Genomic DNA, 19,151 nt, shown 5'->3' on the forward strand with positions numbered 1-19,151 from the left:
ACACTCTCTTACGCCACACTACGGGAGACAGCTCAGCCTTAGTGCTATTTCACTTGATACAGCCGGTACACACGCACTCCACTTTCCAGAGCATCTACCTGATTAGCTCAAGCAGAGGTCTATGTGAGATCTATATTGACTGCCGTTGCCCTTGCTAAAGTGTGGTCTATGAGTAATCAATGAACGTGACTGGCTCATTAGGATATGGGATAGTGGAGGAGCGGGCATCATGGTGTACAAATCATCTAATTGACAGTAATGACTGGATCAATGGGCTCTGTCCCTCACACAGTGTGTTTCATGTCCCTCTGCAGGTCAAGGCCTTGTGCTCATGGACGGCGAAGGCCGAGGGCCACCTCAGCTTCTCGCAGGGCGACCTGATCGCGGTTCTGCAGCGCCAGGAGAACTGGTGGCTCGGAGAACTCAGCGGAACCCAGGGCTGGTTCCCCAAGAGTTACGTTGGCACGACGGTAGCGGGCGAGGCGGCACCAGAGTGAGTGAAGGAACTTGTGGTTCTCTCCAGTAGTGTGTCATTCATTTGTGCCAGTGGAATGCCCCCTCAGTATCATGAGGCGGACTGTGAAGACGACGAATATTGGCTGTTCATCAAATGTACAAAGAATGACTTTTGATGCCTTTTTATGATTTGTGTCCACACATAACGGTACCGAAATGAGTCATATTTGCTGTCCCATACCTATTGTGTTGTTGGAGAGTTCACATCAGCTTTTCCTTTCAGACAGCTATGCTCTGTTGTGGACGACTTGGATTCTTCAGATGTCTGTCAGCTTGAAGGTGATTCTCCTTCGAATCCTTTGTAAATTCAAATACAAATGGCTCCGGTTCTTCTTCTCTGTCAGTATGTAGGTCTTTCTGGGCCTCACCCTAAGCGTGAGGTTCTCTGTATATTTCATTGTGTCCAATCGAAACCTCCAAAGCCGTCTAGCAGCTGACCTGTCTCGCCCAATCAGAGTTTGAGGCCCTGTACACGTATGAGAGCCCGGAGGCGGGGGACCTGGCGTTCAGCGTGGGGGACACCATCCTGGTGACAGAGAGGGAGGGGGAGTGGTGGAGGGGGTGTATCGGCGACCACACAGGGGTCTTCCCGTCCAACTACGTCAAGCCCCGCGAGCTGAGCGTAAGTCAGACTGTTATCCCAGCCACTGCTTTTCAGTCCCTTGGCCTGAGTGTTGGAAAGGGTGACAAAATAAGTGATACTTGATACATGATACTAGAGATAAGCAACAACCGTAACCTTTGTTTGTAGGCAACTAAACCTGGAGCCACCAGCAAGAAGCCAGGTGAGAAACCGTTTACACACACACACACACACACACACAAACACACACAAACACACATATTGACAATCCAAAGTAACCTCTTATTTCTGCACTACACTGTTCCTTATGCACATGTTATCCCATTGTTTGCCAGAGATTGTGCAGGTGACTACGCCCTCCGTTGCCACGACAGCGGAGCAACTGAGTCTGACCCCAGGTCAGCTCATACTGGTGCTGGCCAAGAACTCTTCAGGCTGGTGGCTCGGGGAGCTACAGGTGAGACGGGTCAACTAGAGGTCAGACAGGTGAGAGGGGTCAACAAGAGGTCAGACAGAGGTGAGAGAGGTCAACTAGAGGTCAGACAGAGGTGAGAGAGACAAGTGCAAGGATTTGGCAGTAGGTGCGAGAGGTCAACAAAAGGTGAGAGAGGTCATTCACATCTGATTTTGGTTTAAGTGAGGTCACTGAGGTCAGGTTTCTGGCAGCGCTTCTAATGCCTCAGGTTATCTGCTGGGAAAGCCAGCTAAAAATCGGAAAAAGTCAAGATGGCTGTCAATATCATTCACTTACTGTAAATTATACTAATGAAGAGGCAAGCACAATTGGTCATTTCTGTTCTCCAGGCCAGAGTTCAAACAGAGGTGAAAGAGTTCAATCACAGGTGGGATGGGTCAACTCTAAGCAAGAAAGGTCAGCTACAAGTGTGAGAGGTCAATTATGTCTGAGTTGGGTTCAGGTGCCAGTTACTGTGGTCAGGTACCCGGCATAGCTTCTGATGACATTCCTCTGATACTGAGTGATTATCTGAAAAGTAAACTAATCAAGTAAGGATTGATGTGAAAATCACTCAAGTCACTAGTGGCTACTGTAGCGTAAGTAGCCTCTTGGTCATTGGTGAGTTAAGTAAACGGTCTCTCTGAACGTCTCTGTCCTCCAGGCCCGGGGCAAGAAGCGCCAGAGGGGCTGGTTTCCCTCCGCCAACATCAAAGTCCTGGGCGCCAACAGCGGGAAGTCCACACCAGCACCTCAGCCAAGTAAGAGCCGAATTGGGCCAGCGGTGTTCAGGCCTCAGCGTTCAGGCTTCTAAACCCAGAACATCTGGAAAGTTCTTTTTTTTCAAGCACAAAGACTGCATCTTCCATTTGCGCTTCCTAAGTTTTCCCTTCGACTAAAGATTATTTATTCAGGTTAAGGTGGTCTTATAGTGACCACATCCTCAGTACCAGATCATGATGCTTTTTAAACTGAACATAATGCCTATTGTTGCTTTAACCACAACACATCCAGAGGAGTGTGGTGTCACAGGGTGACATTAAATGGCCTCGTTTTTGGTCTCCTCTGCCTGGGCTGCTTTTTCCGCTTCAGTGTGTCAGGTCATCGCCATGTACGACTACAAGGCCGCCAACGAGGACGAGATGAGCTTCTCCAAGGGCCAGCTGATCATCGTGCTCAACCAGGACAACGCTGATTGGTGGAAAGGAGAGATCAATGGGGTCACGGGGCTCTTTCCGACCAATTATGTCAAGATGACTACAGACACTGACCCGTGCCAGCAATGTGAGTTCTGTTTCTATCTTGTTTTTTTAAGGGTAATGGGTTAAAGAAAAAAAAACATCAGCAAAAGAATAGCCTGTATCCTGCTATTACATGCCATTCTTGGCTGCACACATGCACACACATATACACTATTTCAGTTGCTCTCTGTGTCATATATATATATATATATACACACACACACACAGACACTCCCACCGACACACACGCTCACACATACACACTCACACTCACACACACACACACACACACACACACACACACACACACACACACACTGCATTTCTTTTCTATTAATGAGGGACGAAGTCATGACCTATAAGCACACACACATGCGCACACACACAAAGATACACACAGAAATCTCTATGGGGTCACAGGGCGACCTTATACAGTCATTATCCAGTTTCTGTGTGTGTGTGTATATGTGCATGTATATCTTGGCATGTATGCAACAATAAGTTGGTATGGTTGTGTTACCATGTATCTGTGAAGGTTTGTGTGTGTGTGTGTGTGTGTGTGCGTGTGTGCTTGTTTAAACATTTCTGATATGTCAGTAAAGGGTTAGAAGGTCTACTTCAATGTACTCCTTTAGATGCCTCAGTCTTTTTGGTATTCGGCACTGATTCTGTGTCTGTGTGTGTGTGTGTGTGTGTCGGTGTGTTCGTGTGTGTGAGAGAGAGAGATAGAAAGAAAGAAAGAAAGAAAGAAAGAGAGTGAGGGAGGGAGAGAAAGAGGGAGAAGGAGAGAGAGAGAGAGAGAGAGAGAGAGAGAGAGAGAGAGAGAGAGAGAGAGAGAGAGAGAGAGAGAGAGAGAGAGAGAGAGAGAGAGAGAGAGAGAGAGAGAGAGAGAGAGAGAGAGAGAGTATGTGTGCAGAATAAGTCAGACAGTGCCGTGCTCCAGCTCCGCACCTCTGGGAACCTTCACAAGCTGTTTTTTGTTGAACCACATTAGCATTTGTAAAGGATGAATCCACCCAGGAATGTGATAGGTGGTGGTGAGGAACTTTCCAGACTTTCTTTGTAAAATAGGCTTTCAGAGATGTTTTCAGGGAAGGCCTCTCAGCAGTCTGGCCTACAGAAGAGAGTCCATTTGACAGTCCTTGTCAGTGTTGCCCCATATAGCAGAACACACACAGAAACAGCCAAGCAATGGTCTCTCGGGAGGTTCGTGTGTGTGTCTGTGTGTGTGTGTCTGTCTGTGTGTGTGTCTGTGTGTCTATGTGTGTCTGTGTTTGTCTGTAAGCTAGAGCGTTGTTACTCTGTGTTGATAAAAACAGGCTGCCAGAAGCATGTGTGTTTTTGTGTGGAGATCAGTCCCACCACTTCCCCTCGTGTTCCTTAATTCTGGACCGTTGGTGGTGGGATTGGTGGGATTGTCTGCCGTTCCCTTCAGAGGCTGCTGGCTTCTTCCCCGTCTTTGTTCTCTCCCAAACTGGGGATTTCTGCTCAGTGCATGATAGCAGCTCTGGAATATTTGTTTATTCAATGGAAATGTGTTCTAAGAGATAAAAAAAAAAGTTGAGCGTTGTGTCATGGATACATTTTGTAGACCGTGGGACTTTCTGACTACAACAAACTAAAACACATCCAATTATTTTGTATGTGTACATTTAAGGCAAATATTGATATAATGCTGAAATACTAGCCAATACCTATTGGCAAGGGCGTGTGCCTTTCGGACAGAAAGTGAGAATTTTGGTGGGTTTTCTTACATAGTTTTTGGATTAGACCTGTGCCTATATCTCGACCCATCTATGGCAGTGAAGAGACTTTATGCTGTGTTTGTATTTAGCACCAGCTTGTTATGTTGTACCTTCAGTTTTCTGTTTCAATTCAACTGCCAACAAAAGGTTCTTTATGGGTAGAACTAAAATCTAAAAAGGTCTTGTCAGAAGGTTCATTTGTTGGGGGGAAATGACAGGGTCTTGGAGGATTTACTCATAAATACTATAAAGCTGAAAACCAATATGGGCCTTACACCTGCTGCACACATTATATTAGAAATGTTGAATTTAGAAGCTAAAATGACCAGCCATGTTATCCTTGTGAGCTATAGTTGAAATAGTGCTTTTGTTATCATTTTTCCCTCCTTTACTGACTTCTGTCCTGCATCACTCTCTCCATCCATCGCACACATTTACACCCCTGGTCACTCTACCTGCCCCACCCTCCTCCTCTCCGCCTCATCTGTGTTTTTCTTTTAGGACTGTAGAACTGTCTCCGCCTCCCTCCTTCTCCCTCCCTCCTCTTCCTCCTTTCCTGGGCCAATCAGAACGCTGCGCTCCAGGAAGCTGCTGAAGTGACTCCGCCTCTCACTAACTGTCTTTCCGGAGATGGCTCCACCCTCCACACTGTTTTTGCTCCTTTGTCCTTCTTTGTGATGCGTTTCCTGTTTCCTGTCACTGACTCTGACTCTGCCTTGCTTGGCCCTAACTAACCAGGGAGGTGGGGTTGATCGCCAAAATGCCCCGTAGTATTACAAATGAACCGTACCAAACTTACTTTGATTAAATGATAGTGTAGCAAAAACCTTCAGAAACCTTCAAATATTACCCTGTGCATCATTCATACTCCCAGAAATTAACCAGTATTTTTGATAAAAGTTGAAACTTTTTAACTGATGACATATATCCTAATATCTTTTAGCCTTTGCTTAGGAAGACCTTTTTGCCACGTAACTCAATCACACTAACGATGTCACCTGTTAGAAGAGCAGTGTCAGATCCATACTTGACAGGCACCTATGCAATGACCTAAGGGCGTTTTGTTTTGTTTAGTTTAGTTTAGTTTAGGTTTGTGTTTAGGTTAGGTCTATTTTGTGTCGTGTTGTGTGCGATGAGCTTGCTTGTTTTTATATGACCTTGTGCCTCCTGTACAGTTACTATGTACATAGAAATGAGAATAAACTCTTTTTACCGGCGGGTTTTACTGACTTTTCTTTTCTTACTTTATTTTTAAGTTGAATTGATTTAGAAGAGTCCATTTTTATATCACCCATTAGAATTGGCCCATATGTGTGTGTGTATGTGTATGTGTATATGTGTGTGCGTGTGCGTGTGCATGTGCGTGTGCGTGTGCGTGTGTGTGTGTGTGTCATCTGCATTGATGTCAGCATTAAAGCCCCTGTGGATCTCTGGGGGGGGGGAGTCGGCCGGTGTGTCCTCGCCGTCTGCCGTCCGCACAGACTGCATAACACAAACAAATGAGCCGGCAGGCGACTAGTGGCAGGCGAGACTAGGCGAGCCGAAACAAGTGTCTAATTAAAGTGATGAATGCCCAGATGTGTGTAGTCAGACAGAACCCAGGGATGGATGCATACTCTGACAGATTGCCTGAGGTCTCCTGTGTGCTGGGAGTGAAGCCATAAGTTGGGACAGAACAAGGCTCCATCAGTAAGACAGAAAGTCATTCATCTTTACAAGTGCTAGGGTTAGCCATTGGAATTACTCTTAAATGTCTGTTGCTCTTTTTATGACATGTAAATACACACATATTACACACTTTAGCCCACACACACAAGCAAAATTGACATACACAAATGTATTGAAGAACAAATCAGTACACTGACTTGCTACCACACTCCATACTACAAACCAACTTGTACAACAATCTACACTACCACTCTATCATGCCCCCATTGTTGACCCTCCATGCAGACCTACACACATACACACTCAAAGACACACACTCATACCCCTCACACACACACACAGAGACACAGACACACAGACACATACACACAGAGACACAGACACACACATACACATTCACACACACACACACAGAGACACATACACACACGCAACACACACACTCATACCCCTCCCACACACACACACACACACACACACAGAGACTATCTTACTTACAAGTGCACGTTCCCTCCAGGGTGTGCGGACCTGATGAGTCTGGACACCATGAGTCCCCAGGAGAGGAAGAGACAGGGCTACATCCACGAGCTCATCCAGACCGAGGAGCGCTACCTGGAGGACCTGGAGCTGGTGCTGGAGGTACCAAACCCAAAGCTCCTTCTGGACCTCTGCGTCTCAAATACGGCTCGTCATTTTCCCACCTGTGTCTTACCCGAGGGCTCAACTGTGGATTTCATCTTGTCTCTTAAAGTTCTGGGCCGACCTGTTGTAGATTTGCATAATATTGCCGTTATACACCGAAAGGCTTGTGTACAGGCTTTAGGCCTTCTGGGAGATCATTGTTTATTTTTAGCTCATACTTTAAAAGTTCAGGCGTGTACAGGGTTTATAACATGTCATATGGACGCCCTGGATGCATCCCTGGAGTCTTCAAGCAGAAGGACGGTACTGTATAAACTAGGTTAGGGGTCATGCTCTTGGGTGTCTACTGTGAGGGCCGAATGCAGACTGTGCTCTCATTGTGCCTCTGCATGTCCAGGTGTTCTATAAACCCATGGCAGAGTCTGGCCGACTCACCGAGGCTGAGATGGCCATGATCTTCATCAACTGGAGGGAGCTCATCATGTGCAACACCAAACTGCTCAAGTGAGTGAGTGATGGGTGTGTGTGTGTGTGTGTGTGTGTGTTTGTTTGTTTGTTTGTTTTTGTAGTGCTCATCACCTGCATGAATTTTCATGAAGCTTCTGATGGGTCACAGAGACTTATTAATAACAGAGGTCCTTTTTGACATAAACATCAATGACCATGTGGAAATGTGTCTAATGCTCACGCTTCGTGTCCTCTGGGTGGCACTAGAGCCTTGCGCGTGCGTAAGAAGATGGGCGGCGAACGCATGCCCGTGCAGCTGGTGGGCGACATCCTGGCGTCGGAGCTGGCACACATACAGGCCTACATCCGCTTCTGCAGCTGCCAGCTCAACAGTGCCGCCCTGCTGCAGCTCAAGACGGACAACACGCCCGATTTCAAGAACTTCCTCAAGGTGAGAAGGAAGGAAAGAGACTTTGACTGGGATAAGAAAAACATGGATTGAAGACATTAGAAATGTAAAAAGTCAGCAGTCAAAACAGTCCATGCCTCTAGTCGAAAACAAGTCTTTATGAGCGAAAAGGAGGCTTCACACCACGTCTCACCCAAGTAGAGCCACATAATATACTTTCTGGTAGTATGTATACCGAATGTACACTGTGCCACTATCCTCCATTTCAACATTGCTGTCATGTACCAAACTTGTCCTTTATTCTTAGATTTATGGGATTTCAGGAGAGTGAGAGAGAGATAATTAAGAAGGGGGGTTGGCCCAGTCTGTGAATGGAGATCAGTGTCTGTGTGTGTGTTTGTGTGTGTGTGTGTGTGTGTGTGTGTGTGTGTGTGTGTGTGTGTGTGTGTGTGTGTGTGTGTGTGTGTGCGTGTAAGGAATAAATCAAGGAGGTGATGAAGGGTTTATATACACTCTATGTGTGCCTCTGCCTGCCTGTGTGTGTCTAAGAGTCAAAGACTTCTTCAAGGTGATCGAGAGAGACAGAGTTTTAGATTTAACACTTATATTGGGCATTCCAGAGAGAATTTGTGAGCTGGTGGGTCTGTGTGCGTGGATAGATGGATTAAAGAGCCAGATGGCTTTGTAGATGATGGCTTTAAATGACTTCAAGGTGAGGGAAAGTCAATGGCAGTTGAAGTTTATGAGTGGGGCTTTAAGCTGCATTCTGTAGAGGTAGCTCAACTCCCAGATTTCTGTCATATGCTTCACACTGTTCCATGTGTGTGACTACCCTGCACATAGAATCTAAGTTATGATTAGATCAAACCGTTTCGAATGTCCAGTGCCATTATAAAGTCTATTTCTCTCTCTCTCTCTCTCTCTTTCTTTCTTTCTTTCTTTCTTTCTTTCTTTCTCTCTCTTTCTCTGACCCTCTCCTTGATTCCCTCTCTCTCTATCTCTCACTCCACCCTGTTCTCCACCCTCTCCCTCTGTCTTTCCCTCCTCCCTCTCTCTCTCCCTTTCTCCACCTCTTCTGTTTTGTATTTTTCCTGATGTTAGAAAATCGCCACTAACTATCGCTGCAGAGGTATGCCACTGTCCAGCTTCCTCCTAAAACCCATGCAGAGGATCACCCGCTACCCGCTACTCATCAAAAACGTGAGATACACACACACTCCTTTACTCTCACTTATAAGTTATAAACACACACACACACACACATAATCACATATTACCTGTATCTAATAAATATATCAAATAGTTTTTTTGTCTCTCTGGCTCTCACTCTTTCACACTTGATTATGCATGAGCCTCATGGATACACACACACACACACACACACACACATACATATGAATATGTATATTTCAACTGGTGCTTTGTGTGTCTTCTGGTCCAGATCCTGGAGAACACGCCGGAAGGCCACGCTGATCACGGCCCGCTGCGGGAGGCCCTGGAGCGGGCCGAGGAGCTATGCCTGCAGGTCAACGAGGGGGTCCGCGAGAAGGAGAACTCCGACCGCCTCGAGTGGATCCAGAACCACGTGCAGTGTGATGGAGTCATCGAGGTAAGTCAGGCCTGTTGAACAACTGGGTTAGTTGTGTGTGTGTGTGTGTCTGTCTGTCTGTCTGTCTGTCTGTCTGTCTGTCTGTCTGTCCGTCCGAATGGGTTTTCTTTGTCTGTCAAGTTGAAGTAACTGTTGAGAGGTTTTTCTCATCAACACCCCGTGACCCAGACGTGGCCATTCCTTCACACAGAGCAGCATCATATCTGTTCAGGCTTTGCTGTAGTGACATTACCCCCCCTCTCCCCCCCAGCACCTGGTCTTCAACTCCCTCACCAACTGCCTTGGCCCACGCAAGCTCCTCCACAGCGGCCGCCTCCACAAGACCAAGAGCAACAAGGAGCTGTGGGCCTTCCTCTTCAATGACTTCCTCCTGCTCGCCTACACCTCCAAGCCCTTCTCCTCCTCTTCCTCGTCTGGCGCGGACAAGCTCTTCAGCACCAAGTCCAATGCGCAGTACAAGATGTACAAGACGGTGGGAGCTCCTTACCCATGACTTAACAGCCTTCACCAGGGCTTGACTATGTGTGTTGTTGCATTGCATACAGGTCTCATCAATAGGGATGGTAACATTTTACAGTTAATCTTGGTTATAAATCGTAACGATGAATTAATCGTTATAACTTTGTTAGTACTTTAAAACCTTCAAAAAGCAATGTCAGTCAGTGTGAATATAGACTAATATGAATTATCTAACATGTATCCTATTCTGTGCAATCTACTATATGGTATTAACTGCCGCTTACGTCCTGAATGTTACTAGCAGACACTCCCGTAGTGCATCAGCTTTTTTTCAGTTAAGTGCCTGGAGAAGTCGCACTGTTGCATGTGTGACTGCTTAGACTACATAGTGAGGATGGTGGAGGAGCATGAGGTCCCTGAATTAAATTTCTATTGAAATAGAAAATAATCAAGATAACTGTGACACCATGGTTATTTCTCTCACCTAATTTCAACCCGGGGCAGCCCTACTCGTGAATTGGTTTTCAGCCATATATTTTAATCCAAAGACAATGGTCTGTTTATCAGTTTGTTTCACTAATTATAAAGTACGGGGCTTTAGTGCTTTAGTATAGCTTTTATGTCATCTTCTTTACAATTAGGTCCTAAACAAATGGCATCTAATTTTCACTTAAATATGAGAGGCCAAAATGCTCACATTTGTATAGTCAGTAGCTTTGACTGTAATTAGACACTTAGGTAAACTGGGGCCACAAGACACTGGCCACCCTTGGCTGGACAGGGGAGATGTTAGTTCCGCTCTGATATATCTGAAGAGCTTAATTTCCTGTTCCTGCAGCCGGTCTTCCTGAATGAGGTGCTGGTAAAGATGCCCTCTGACCCCTCCAGTGATGAGCCTGTCTTTCACATCTCACACATCGACCGCGTCTACACACTCAGGGCGGACAGCATTAATGAGAGGTGACGTGTGCGCACACGCACACACGCACGCACGCACGCACGCACGCACACACACCTTACACATACTTACACACAGCTCATACACAACTGACTGTGTGTTCACTCTTTACATGTTATGGAGACTAACAGATTCAAATGCGTTTCATTTTTTCCCCATCTCAACTACCTTGCTCGGTCAGGCTAGTCCTATGAATCTGATTTTCTTTAACCCTCATGCATTGATTATACACTGAGCCTGCTGCTCATACTGATCATTTTTCTGTGTATTTATCAGGGGGGTGTTAGACCGAGTAGCAGTCTTGATGTATGGAAATGTAGTAAGGGTGTTGTCATAGTGATATGTAGCTTCGGTGGCATGAATCGATGTGCTCTTGCATCAGGACCACGTGGGTGCAGAGGATCAAAGCGGCGTCGGAGCACTTCATTGAGACGCAGAAGAAGAAGAGGGAGAAGGCCTACCAAGGTGAATCAATAGCCACTCTCTCCACTTTTAAAGTTGTCTGAATAGCTTCGTTATTTTACTGTCATTTAAGTTTTGCTCTTGCACTATGTGTGCGTGTATTTGAGTTTGAACCAGTGGGCCCATGTTAACCTTATTTCTCTCTCTCTCTATATCGGTCTCTCTCTCTCTCTCTCTCTCTCTCTCTCTCTCTCTGTGTGTGTGTGTGTATGTGTGCGTGTGTGCGGCCTTGTCCATGCTTGCAGCACGCTCTCTCAAGTCCAGTGGTATTGGCCGACTGTTGGTGACCGTTCAGGAGGCTACTGAGCTCAAGTCCACCAAACCCAACGGTACCACCCACCCCTCCAGCCTCTTTCTATAGCTCCAGATACACACACACACACACACACACACACACACATGCTCATCCATCAACATCAGCAAAGCTTCCCTTCATGGGATTCCATGTGTTATTCCAAGTTAATCATGCCTGACTGTCCCGTGTCTGTCTGTGTGTGTGTGCATGTATTTGCGCATGTGTGTGTGTGTGTGTGTGTGTGTGTGTGTGTGTGTGTGTGTGTGTGTGTGTGTGTGTGTGTATGTGTATGTGTGTGTGTCTTTGCTCTGCAGGGAAGAGTAACCCTTACTGTGAGCTGACCATGGGGGCTCAGTGCTACACTTCCAGGCCCATCAGTGACCCCTTAAACCCCAAGTGGAACTTTAACTGCCAGTTCTTCATCAAGGACCTGTACCAAGATGTGCTCTGTCTCACCGTCTTTGAGAGGGACCAGTTCTCCCCTGATGGTATGTGACGTGTAACATACACACATACACACACATATATACAGTGTATATATATTATGTGTTTGTGCGTGTGTATATGTATATATATGTATGTTCACACGCGCGCGCGCACAGACACGCACAGACACAGCTTTCCATCCCAAGGTTTACCCTTTGCAATTCTACCTTTAGTAAACACAAAGACGCTTATAATTCTACTGCATCACACAAACATGAGCTTCTGTGTTACTGTGCACACTTAACCCATAATATACACTATTGCACAGGGTGTGTGTGTAGGGTACTTCACGCATTACATTACACTGTTGTGAGCTCAGACCACCCACCCATTAACAGGTTATTCCAGGTATTCTAAGACGGCTCTCTTGTGTTGCCAGATTTTCTCGGTCGCACTGAGGTTCCGGTGGCAACCATCAAGAAGGACCAGGAGATTAAGGGTCCAGCCCTTCGGAGGCTGTTACTCCACGAGGTTCCCACCGGGGAGGTCAGGGTTCGCCTCGACCTTCAGCTGTACGACTCCGTGTCTCACAAGTGATGACGCTAATATTTACACTGATCTCAGATCAGTACATCATGGTTTTGGACTGGCTTTGGACTCTACAGATGGCCTCTGTTCAGCCATCTGTCACCAAAAGAGACACTGTTGTTTGAAAGAGTATGGTTAAATACTGCTTTTGCAATTTATTGAACCACAATGACTCATGACCACACCTCATTCAATGATGGAGCCCACGCTCATTACAAATAATCCTCACCATTCAGAAGAGGGATGTAGCTGGCGGCCCAATCAGAGACTTTTGAATCACAATGATGGAGGCCATTCCCACCAAAAGTGACCCCGGCCAATCAGAAAAGGAGGGATGTAGCTGGCGGCCCAATCAGAGACTTTTGACTGCTTTTGTTCCCAGACCACTGCTGACTCAGATCTGCTGACGGATCTAAATCTGCTCTGGATTTAAGGCAGCACCTGTTCCTGAGTCAGCTGATACTACTGATGTTTTTTTTTTTTATCAGCTTTGACACTAACCTGCAAATGTGCTAAAAACACATCAGTGATGAAGTGGCTCATATTACTGAAGTAACTCTAAAAGGATTATTTTACTCTCACCAGGCCAATGTTGCTTTTAATTTTTTATTTCATGTTTGAAATGTTTTGTTTGAATTTTTTTCGTAAAATTTTTTAGCTGATTGTTTTATTTGACTTATCAGGAAAATAACAAGAAAATAGGTGCAGCCTGTTCTAACACTGTTTAAGTTGTCAAATTATTCTGATTTAAAATAGCTTTTTAGATATATTGTGAATTTGCACAGAAGGAAAATAACATCCTGCCAATACTCTGCTTTGAACCTATGGCATTGCTGGAGGATCTGGCCACATAACTAAAATTATGGGGGGGGGCTCTGAACCTGTGGCATCATCCATGTCATTTTGTACATTTGGTAAAATTCTATTTGCATGTTTTAAATGCCTCAGGTCTGCATTTCTGCCTTTACCTATTACAAAGCTCACCGCTTCCGAAAGGATCACCCCCACCGTCATAAATAAATCAGCCTTGCCAAAGTCTCTGCAATCTTTTGATATTTCAACATGACATTTCTAGGTTTGACATTTCAAGGTAATCTGGTGAAAGGTTATATGGCTGTCAGCAACTGAAGATCTTATCCTGCTTTACATCAGCAAAGGTGACATGAGGTCATTCACAGCAACAAGGTTTGAAGGTCATCCTATCTTTTGGGTTGCTGGATAAAAGACATAGAAATCAGAAATAACAGGACGCTGTATAGAATATCAATATATAATACTAGCCTATATATTTACCACCAGTTTATTATATAATTATAGAACGATATAGATTCACCCCCACCCCGTTTTTGGGGATTTATACATAATTTATCTAAGTACACAAAAATCCCTCCATTAGTGTAATAAGCTTTCATTTCGTTATATCTACTTGTGATAACAAAACAAACTAAGTTTGGTTGTCCTATTCATTTTTCAACATAAACGTTGAAAAAATAAAATAAACAGCAGTGATGGCAGCTCATTTAATACTGAGCTTTGCCCTACCCTTTACCTTCACCCAATAATACGATTTCATCACTCACTCCAAAGACATAACACAGGTAGACATTCACATACGATTCAGTCCCTGAGTCTGTGGATAATATACACTATAACTGATCCCATGCTGCCTAGTGTCTTCTGTGGTGCTGGACCAGGTAGTGGATCCCTGTTCAGGTCATGTGATCCATGCCTCAGCACCAGTGAGGGAATGAATGAGGTCATGTAATCCAGAGGGCATGTTTTAATTGGTCAGGGTCTTGTGGTGGACAGGCAGTCTTGCTCATAGCATGTCTCACTCTCTGTGGTCCAGTACAGGATGTTTTCACCCCTGGTGAGGGAACAAGAGCACTTTCAGAGAATAACCTGCGTGTCTCCATTCAACATACATTTCATACATTTTGTAAACACACAGATGATGATATTTACAAGGAGTTCTGATTTTGGTGTAAACCTTCAAACAAGGTTTGACAACAATAAACCTTTGTTTGTTAATAACCACAACAGATTAAGGGGTTAATTAGTTCACATGAAACAGTAGATTTAGCAGTAGGCCAATGTCACCAGCTAGTCTTTTCTGCACCACTTACCTGTTTGGCCTCCAGGGGGAGCTCTCTCTCTCTGCTAGCCTGCCCAGGGACCGAGCCTCCAGACAGAGGTCATGAGAGCGGCACCGTGGGGTGGGGAGACACCGCTTCAGCATCTCGTCTATCTGCTTCCGTGTGTACACCTGACCTGCCGCGCCAGAGGTAAGCACAGGTGTGAGCTTTCATCTTGCAACAGCAGTGTGTGTAAGAGGATGTATGAGGAGTGTTCAGGCTGCCTGTCTCTGTAAACAACCTGTCTGGCAGCGCAGGACCACCCTCTTTTCCTTCATCCTGTTACGTGATTGGATGAACAAGGGGTCCTTCAAGGCAGGGGATGTGACCTGATGGAGTTTAAGTAGGAAAAAAGGTGATTTTTTGTTTTCAAGTTAAGTTTCCAATATTACAAACTATCGGATATTTTTGTCCTAGGCACACTTGACTGACTATGCATTAGAATGGGTAGGATAGTACAGTGCTGAAGTGAGAGGAGAACAGAAAAATAAATTCCTTATACCTTGGAGGTGTAGGGACAGCTGGCGTTTAACAGGAACGGGTTGTACTCTAGGGGATCATAGGTGTCCAGGAACACAAACCCCTGGGGGGGGGGGGGGGGGGGGGGGGGGGGGCGACAGAACAGCACATCAGCTACACTGAGCTGCACAATATTTGCTGCTGTTGGCTGGTGAGTCAGTCTAACACTGCCACCTAGTGATGAACCATATCTCAACACTGTACTGGAGTAGTTTTATTACAATATAATAACATCATTACCTTGACAGTTGTCTTCCTAAGCAATCCTATACTAGTAAGGGTTTTCTGGACAAAACTTGGATTCTGACATTATACACTTTAGACATATAAACGTTATGCATCATGCCAAGATTTGGTCCCACGTTTCATAAACTGAATTAAAAGATGTCTGAGGAAAGAAGAAAAAGGTTCTGATACACATATCTGTTTTCAATTTGTTTTCCTTTTTTGCTAATCTTTTATTTTGGGTGAGATATTGGATCATTTGAAATGAAACCTTGTTCAGAGGGAAAAATCACTATTTGGTGGAGCTGTTAACAACTCATAGACATCGAAATGTGACCCTGACTACACACTGCTTTTTGTAAGACATCAGAAGCCAAAAAGGTTGGAAACCACTGGTTTAGTCTTTAACTATGTGTTGTATTTTAAAAGCTTGTTATATTATCCATTGTGTAAACTATTCATCTTAAAAGTAATTCGTAATTAAAGCTGTCAAATAAATATAGTGAAGTAAACAGTACAATATTTTCCTATGAAATGTAGTGGAGTGGAAGTTAAAATGTAACATAAAATTTGAATTTAAGTTATGTACAAGTACTTCAAAATTGTACTTAAGTACAGTACTTGAGCAAATGTACTTAGTTACTTATCACCACTGATAGTAAGGATAGCGGATGATGCCATGTTCATTAGCATGATAGCAGGTCGGTAGTGCAGTACTGGATTTAGAGATGGACAGTTCAGCTGGGAGGGGTTAGTGGTCATAAGCTGGTTCCCCATTGGCATTGCAGTAGCTGATATGTTCAGAACCAGGGGTCATTAGCTCATTAGCTTGTTAGCGGACTAACCTTGGCGTTGCAGTGGTGGATATAGAGCCGCAGCATGCTCCTGAGCCTCTGGGTCTCCTGGCCTGCCACCTGGGCCATGTACTGCTCCATGCCCCGCTGGACGGGCGTCCACACCGCCTCCGACCAGCGCTTGTGCAGTAGCTCCCGACGCCGCTGGTCCTGTGTCTCACGACGCTGCAGCTCCTGCTCAACCTCCTGCTCAACACCGGGAATTACCCCTTACAATAAAGCACACTAGGTACACAAGGTAAATCCAACAGACCCCTGGAATTATGGGACTTGTCCTGTTATAGTAGGAATGTCTTGTGAGCATACAGGGAATTAGCCTACAATTCAATAATTATGCCAGTTTCTGATTAGATTAATAAGAGAATTAACAATTAATCATAACGAAATTATTATACGATAATTAATCATTAATCATTAATACATTAACAAAAATGTTTCCACTGTAATTTTTCAGTAACTTCAGATCATACATGCATCTGTGAAATAAGATAACATGAATACCACTGCATTCATAGTACGTTATGTAACATGAGATGGAATCCACCACTTTCTCCCTTGATACCTTCACAAATTTGTTTTCTGTGTCCAGTATGGGCAGAGTGATAGCTTTCAGGTCCTGTTGCTCTGCCTCAAGTTGTTTCTACAAGATTGGGAGAACCACAAAAAATATCAGAATGAAATGGATTCATGAATGGATAAACTGCAAAACTCAGCATGTTTCCAAACCCGATCATAGATCTGTGTGAGAAGATACGTATGCATACGTCCTGCTATAGTTGCTGTGAAATGCGTTCAGATGAGCACTAATCTATCTAGCAGGACCTTCACATCATGATGAGTCTGTAGATGTCAGATCAGACAGACCTGGCGCATCCTGAGTGAGTCGTGGGAGATCCAGGAAGTCCAGTCAGCTCCCCGGCTTCCCTCCCTGGCTTTGTCCTGGGGCTTTCCTTTAAGGTAAGGCACTGGCCTCCCATCTGATGCTGTGGCTTGGGGCTCTCTCTTGATACTCACTGGAGACTGGGGAGGCAGAGAAAACAGAGTCAACATATCCCAAGATCTTCAAGAATGGTTTGTCTCACTTTTACATATTCAAATGCAAGATCATTCATTTTGTTTCACATTTGGTATGCAGTGTATTGGAAGCTATTTGTGGACTGTTACCATTTTAACGAGTCAGATAAGGCAATGACTGGACAACTGAGAGGGGAGGCTATGGGGGAGGCTAATATCCCCCCCCACCACTCCACCCCCTCCCAGATGCGCTCTAAGCTCCAGATCTTTCAGCACCCCTCGCCCTGATACAACACTCTACAGGCCCCGGACAAAGCCAAGGTATCGATGCATGCAGGCTACAGGTGTCTGCTGCAAACGGATCCCACTGGGCAGGGGCCCTGCTAACACGCCACTGGGCTCATGCGAGGACACTGCCACTGAATTATTACTGAGGACGGACGGGCTCACGCAGCTCCTCACATGGGCAAGGGGAAGTGGAGAGGGTGGACAAGGCTAGGGTGAGGGGTGGCGGTCGTTTTCCGTGCAGAAAGGAAACCCAACACATGCACACATGTCAAACATGTATGCCATATCTGCTGCGTTACTACATAGGACACACACACACACACACACTGAAAAACCTGCAACAAAGTTTAGGGTCTTACCTTTGGTCGAATGAGGCACGCAGGAGTTATTCTTTTGTGGATGGTGATGACACCCATGTTCTTCTCCTTCAGTGGCATGGCTTAAGAAACACTTCAACCATTATTGATTAATTCTTACTGGCACTGAAAGTTAACTGCATATTGTTGAATGAAAACAATAAATGTAAACCACTTCTGACCTGCAGTATTGTTTAGATGGTGGCACTGGCAGTTGAAACACAAACCATCACAGGAACAGGTGTCGCGTTCCACCCAGGTAGGTTTTGTTTTAAGCCAGTGTTTCCAGGCTGGAGAGAAAAGGGATAAGTAGCATTGTGTTAGACTGCTCTACGAATCATTTTTCGAGTAAACTATTTCGGAAATATTTCGGAATTTTTGGCCGCTGTTATCAGTGTAAATGGAAATGATATAAATACTATTCTGATTCTGAGTCTGAGAAATGTCAGTGAGCATTTTCAACAAATGTCTATCTTTACTGCATTTTTCCTACTGACATAAACTATTACGCGTCTGAGCGTCTTATGACTTCCTTGTTAAGTCTTCCTCACCAGTGTCTCCAATAGCCCTCCACTACGCGTAGGCCAGCTGGCATGTAGCTACTCTTTGCGGTGCACCAGGACTTGCTCCAGTGTCGAGCCTCCTCGAACGCTTCTCTCCTTGCGTGCCCTTGGTTGCTATGGTGATGTCACACGTGGACAAGTGGAATGTTGAGTGCCTTCGTCACTTATGGGTGTGTTGACCTTATCGCTTGGAGAACTTGTGTTTGGTCTAAGCCCTATTAACACATGGGGTTTTATTTGGCCAAATAAAGAAATTGAATGGGATTTCAATTGTTTCTGGCGACATTACACAAAACGATATTACCCAGTAGTTGGCGCTTTGTCCTCACAGAAAAGCATTCAGCCTGCAATTTATCATACTTATAAAGAGGTTAGTCCCCAGCAGTGTTGTGATTGAAACCATTTTGTTGATCACCTGGTGACTTAGCATGCCTCATAAATGCTACATCAGACCGACTAATCCTTCAAGTAAACAATGAGAAAATAATGTTTTGTGGTTTTAAGCACACACAAAAAACAATTTGTTAGAAATTGCAAAGAAACAAACAAACAGGTATTATCATTATTCTTCTTTCTCCCTGGCACATTTCACGTAATTAAGACAGTGGCTAGATATGTTTGAATAATGTTAATTTACAGACACAGACCGTGATTGTATTTTTCTGATGTTACACATGCCCATTTAAACAGCTGAA

General features: G+C 44.9%; 2 protein-coding genes across 7 annotated transcripts in view; one reads left to right on the top strand and one right to left on the bottom strand.

The window, feature by feature from the left end:
* Positions 1-13,537, top strand: part of itsn2a (intersectin 2a) — a 68,078-nt gene extending 54,541 nt beyond the window's left edge. For all 6 annotated transcript variants that reach the window (XM_042709990.1, XM_042709991.1, XM_031582274.2 and 3 more), the window contains 18 exons: positions 315-493; positions 740-795; positions 972-1,138; positions 1,268-1,301; positions 1,435-1,556; positions 2,218-2,314; positions 2,646-2,837; positions 6,725-6,846; positions 7,247-7,353; positions 7,564-7,747; positions 8,807-8,905; positions 9,147-9,314; positions 9,565-9,786; positions 10,612-10,733; positions 11,114-11,196; positions 11,439-11,522; positions 11,803-11,976; positions 12,354-13,537. In XM_042709990.1, the coding sequence (XP_042565924.1) occupies positions 315-493; positions 740-795; positions 972-1,138; positions 1,268-1,301; positions 1,435-1,556; positions 2,218-2,314; positions 2,646-2,837; positions 6,725-6,846; positions 7,247-7,353; positions 7,564-7,747; positions 8,807-8,905; positions 9,147-9,314; positions 9,565-9,786; positions 10,612-10,733; positions 11,114-11,196; positions 11,439-11,522; positions 11,803-11,976; positions 12,354-12,511 (2,370 nt within the window). In that variant the 3' untranslated portion in view covers positions 12,512-13,537. The remainder of the gene's footprint in view (positions 1-314; positions 494-739; positions 796-971; positions 1,139-1,267; positions 1,302-1,434; positions 1,557-2,217; positions 2,315-2,645; positions 2,838-6,724; positions 6,847-7,246; positions 7,354-7,563; positions 7,748-8,806; positions 8,906-9,146; positions 9,315-9,564; positions 9,787-10,611; positions 10,734-11,113; positions 11,197-11,438; positions 11,523-11,802; positions 11,977-12,353) is intronic.
* Positions 13,538-13,994: 457 nt separating this feature from the next.
* fam228a (family with sequence similarity 228 member A) lies at positions 13,995-18,565 on the bottom strand. The gene is made up of 10 exons (XM_031581220.2): positions 18,445-18,565; positions 18,076-18,183; positions 17,897-17,976; positions 17,100-17,255; positions 16,798-16,875; positions 16,227-16,421; positions 15,140-15,220; positions 14,879-14,966; positions 14,629-14,773; positions 13,995-14,369 (listed from the first exon to the last, which is right to left on the bottom strand). Exons 3-10 carry the CDS (start codon positions 17,972-17,974, stop codon positions 14,291-14,293), a joined length of 900 nt encoding a protein of 299 aa, XP_031437080.1. The 5' UTR covers positions 17,975-17,976; positions 18,076-18,183; positions 18,445-18,565; the 3' UTR covers positions 13,995-14,290.
* Between the last annotated feature and the right edge of the window lie 586 nt (positions 18,566-19,151).

This window comes from Clupea harengus, chromosome 15 (genome assembly GCF_900700415.2).
Source record: "Clupea harengus chromosome 15, Ch_v2.0.2, whole genome shotgun sequence".
NCBI classification, from domain to species: domain Eukaryota; kingdom Metazoa; phylum Chordata; class Actinopteri; order Clupeiformes; family Clupeidae; genus Clupea; species Clupea harengus.

Coding starts and splice junctions, on each gene's coding strand:
- fam228a (XM_031581220.2), bottom strand. CDS start 17,974: ATGCCACTGAAGGAGAAGAACATGGGTGTCATCACCATCCACAAAAGA. Junction 17,256..17,896: donor CGTGCCTCATTCGACCAAAG/GTAAGACCCTAA, acceptor CTGCCTCCCCAG/TCTCCAGTGAGTATCAAGAG. Junction 15,221..16,226: donor TCCACCACTGCAACGCCAAG/GTTAGTCCGCTA, acceptor CCCCCCCCCCAG/GGGTTTGTGTTCCTGGACAC.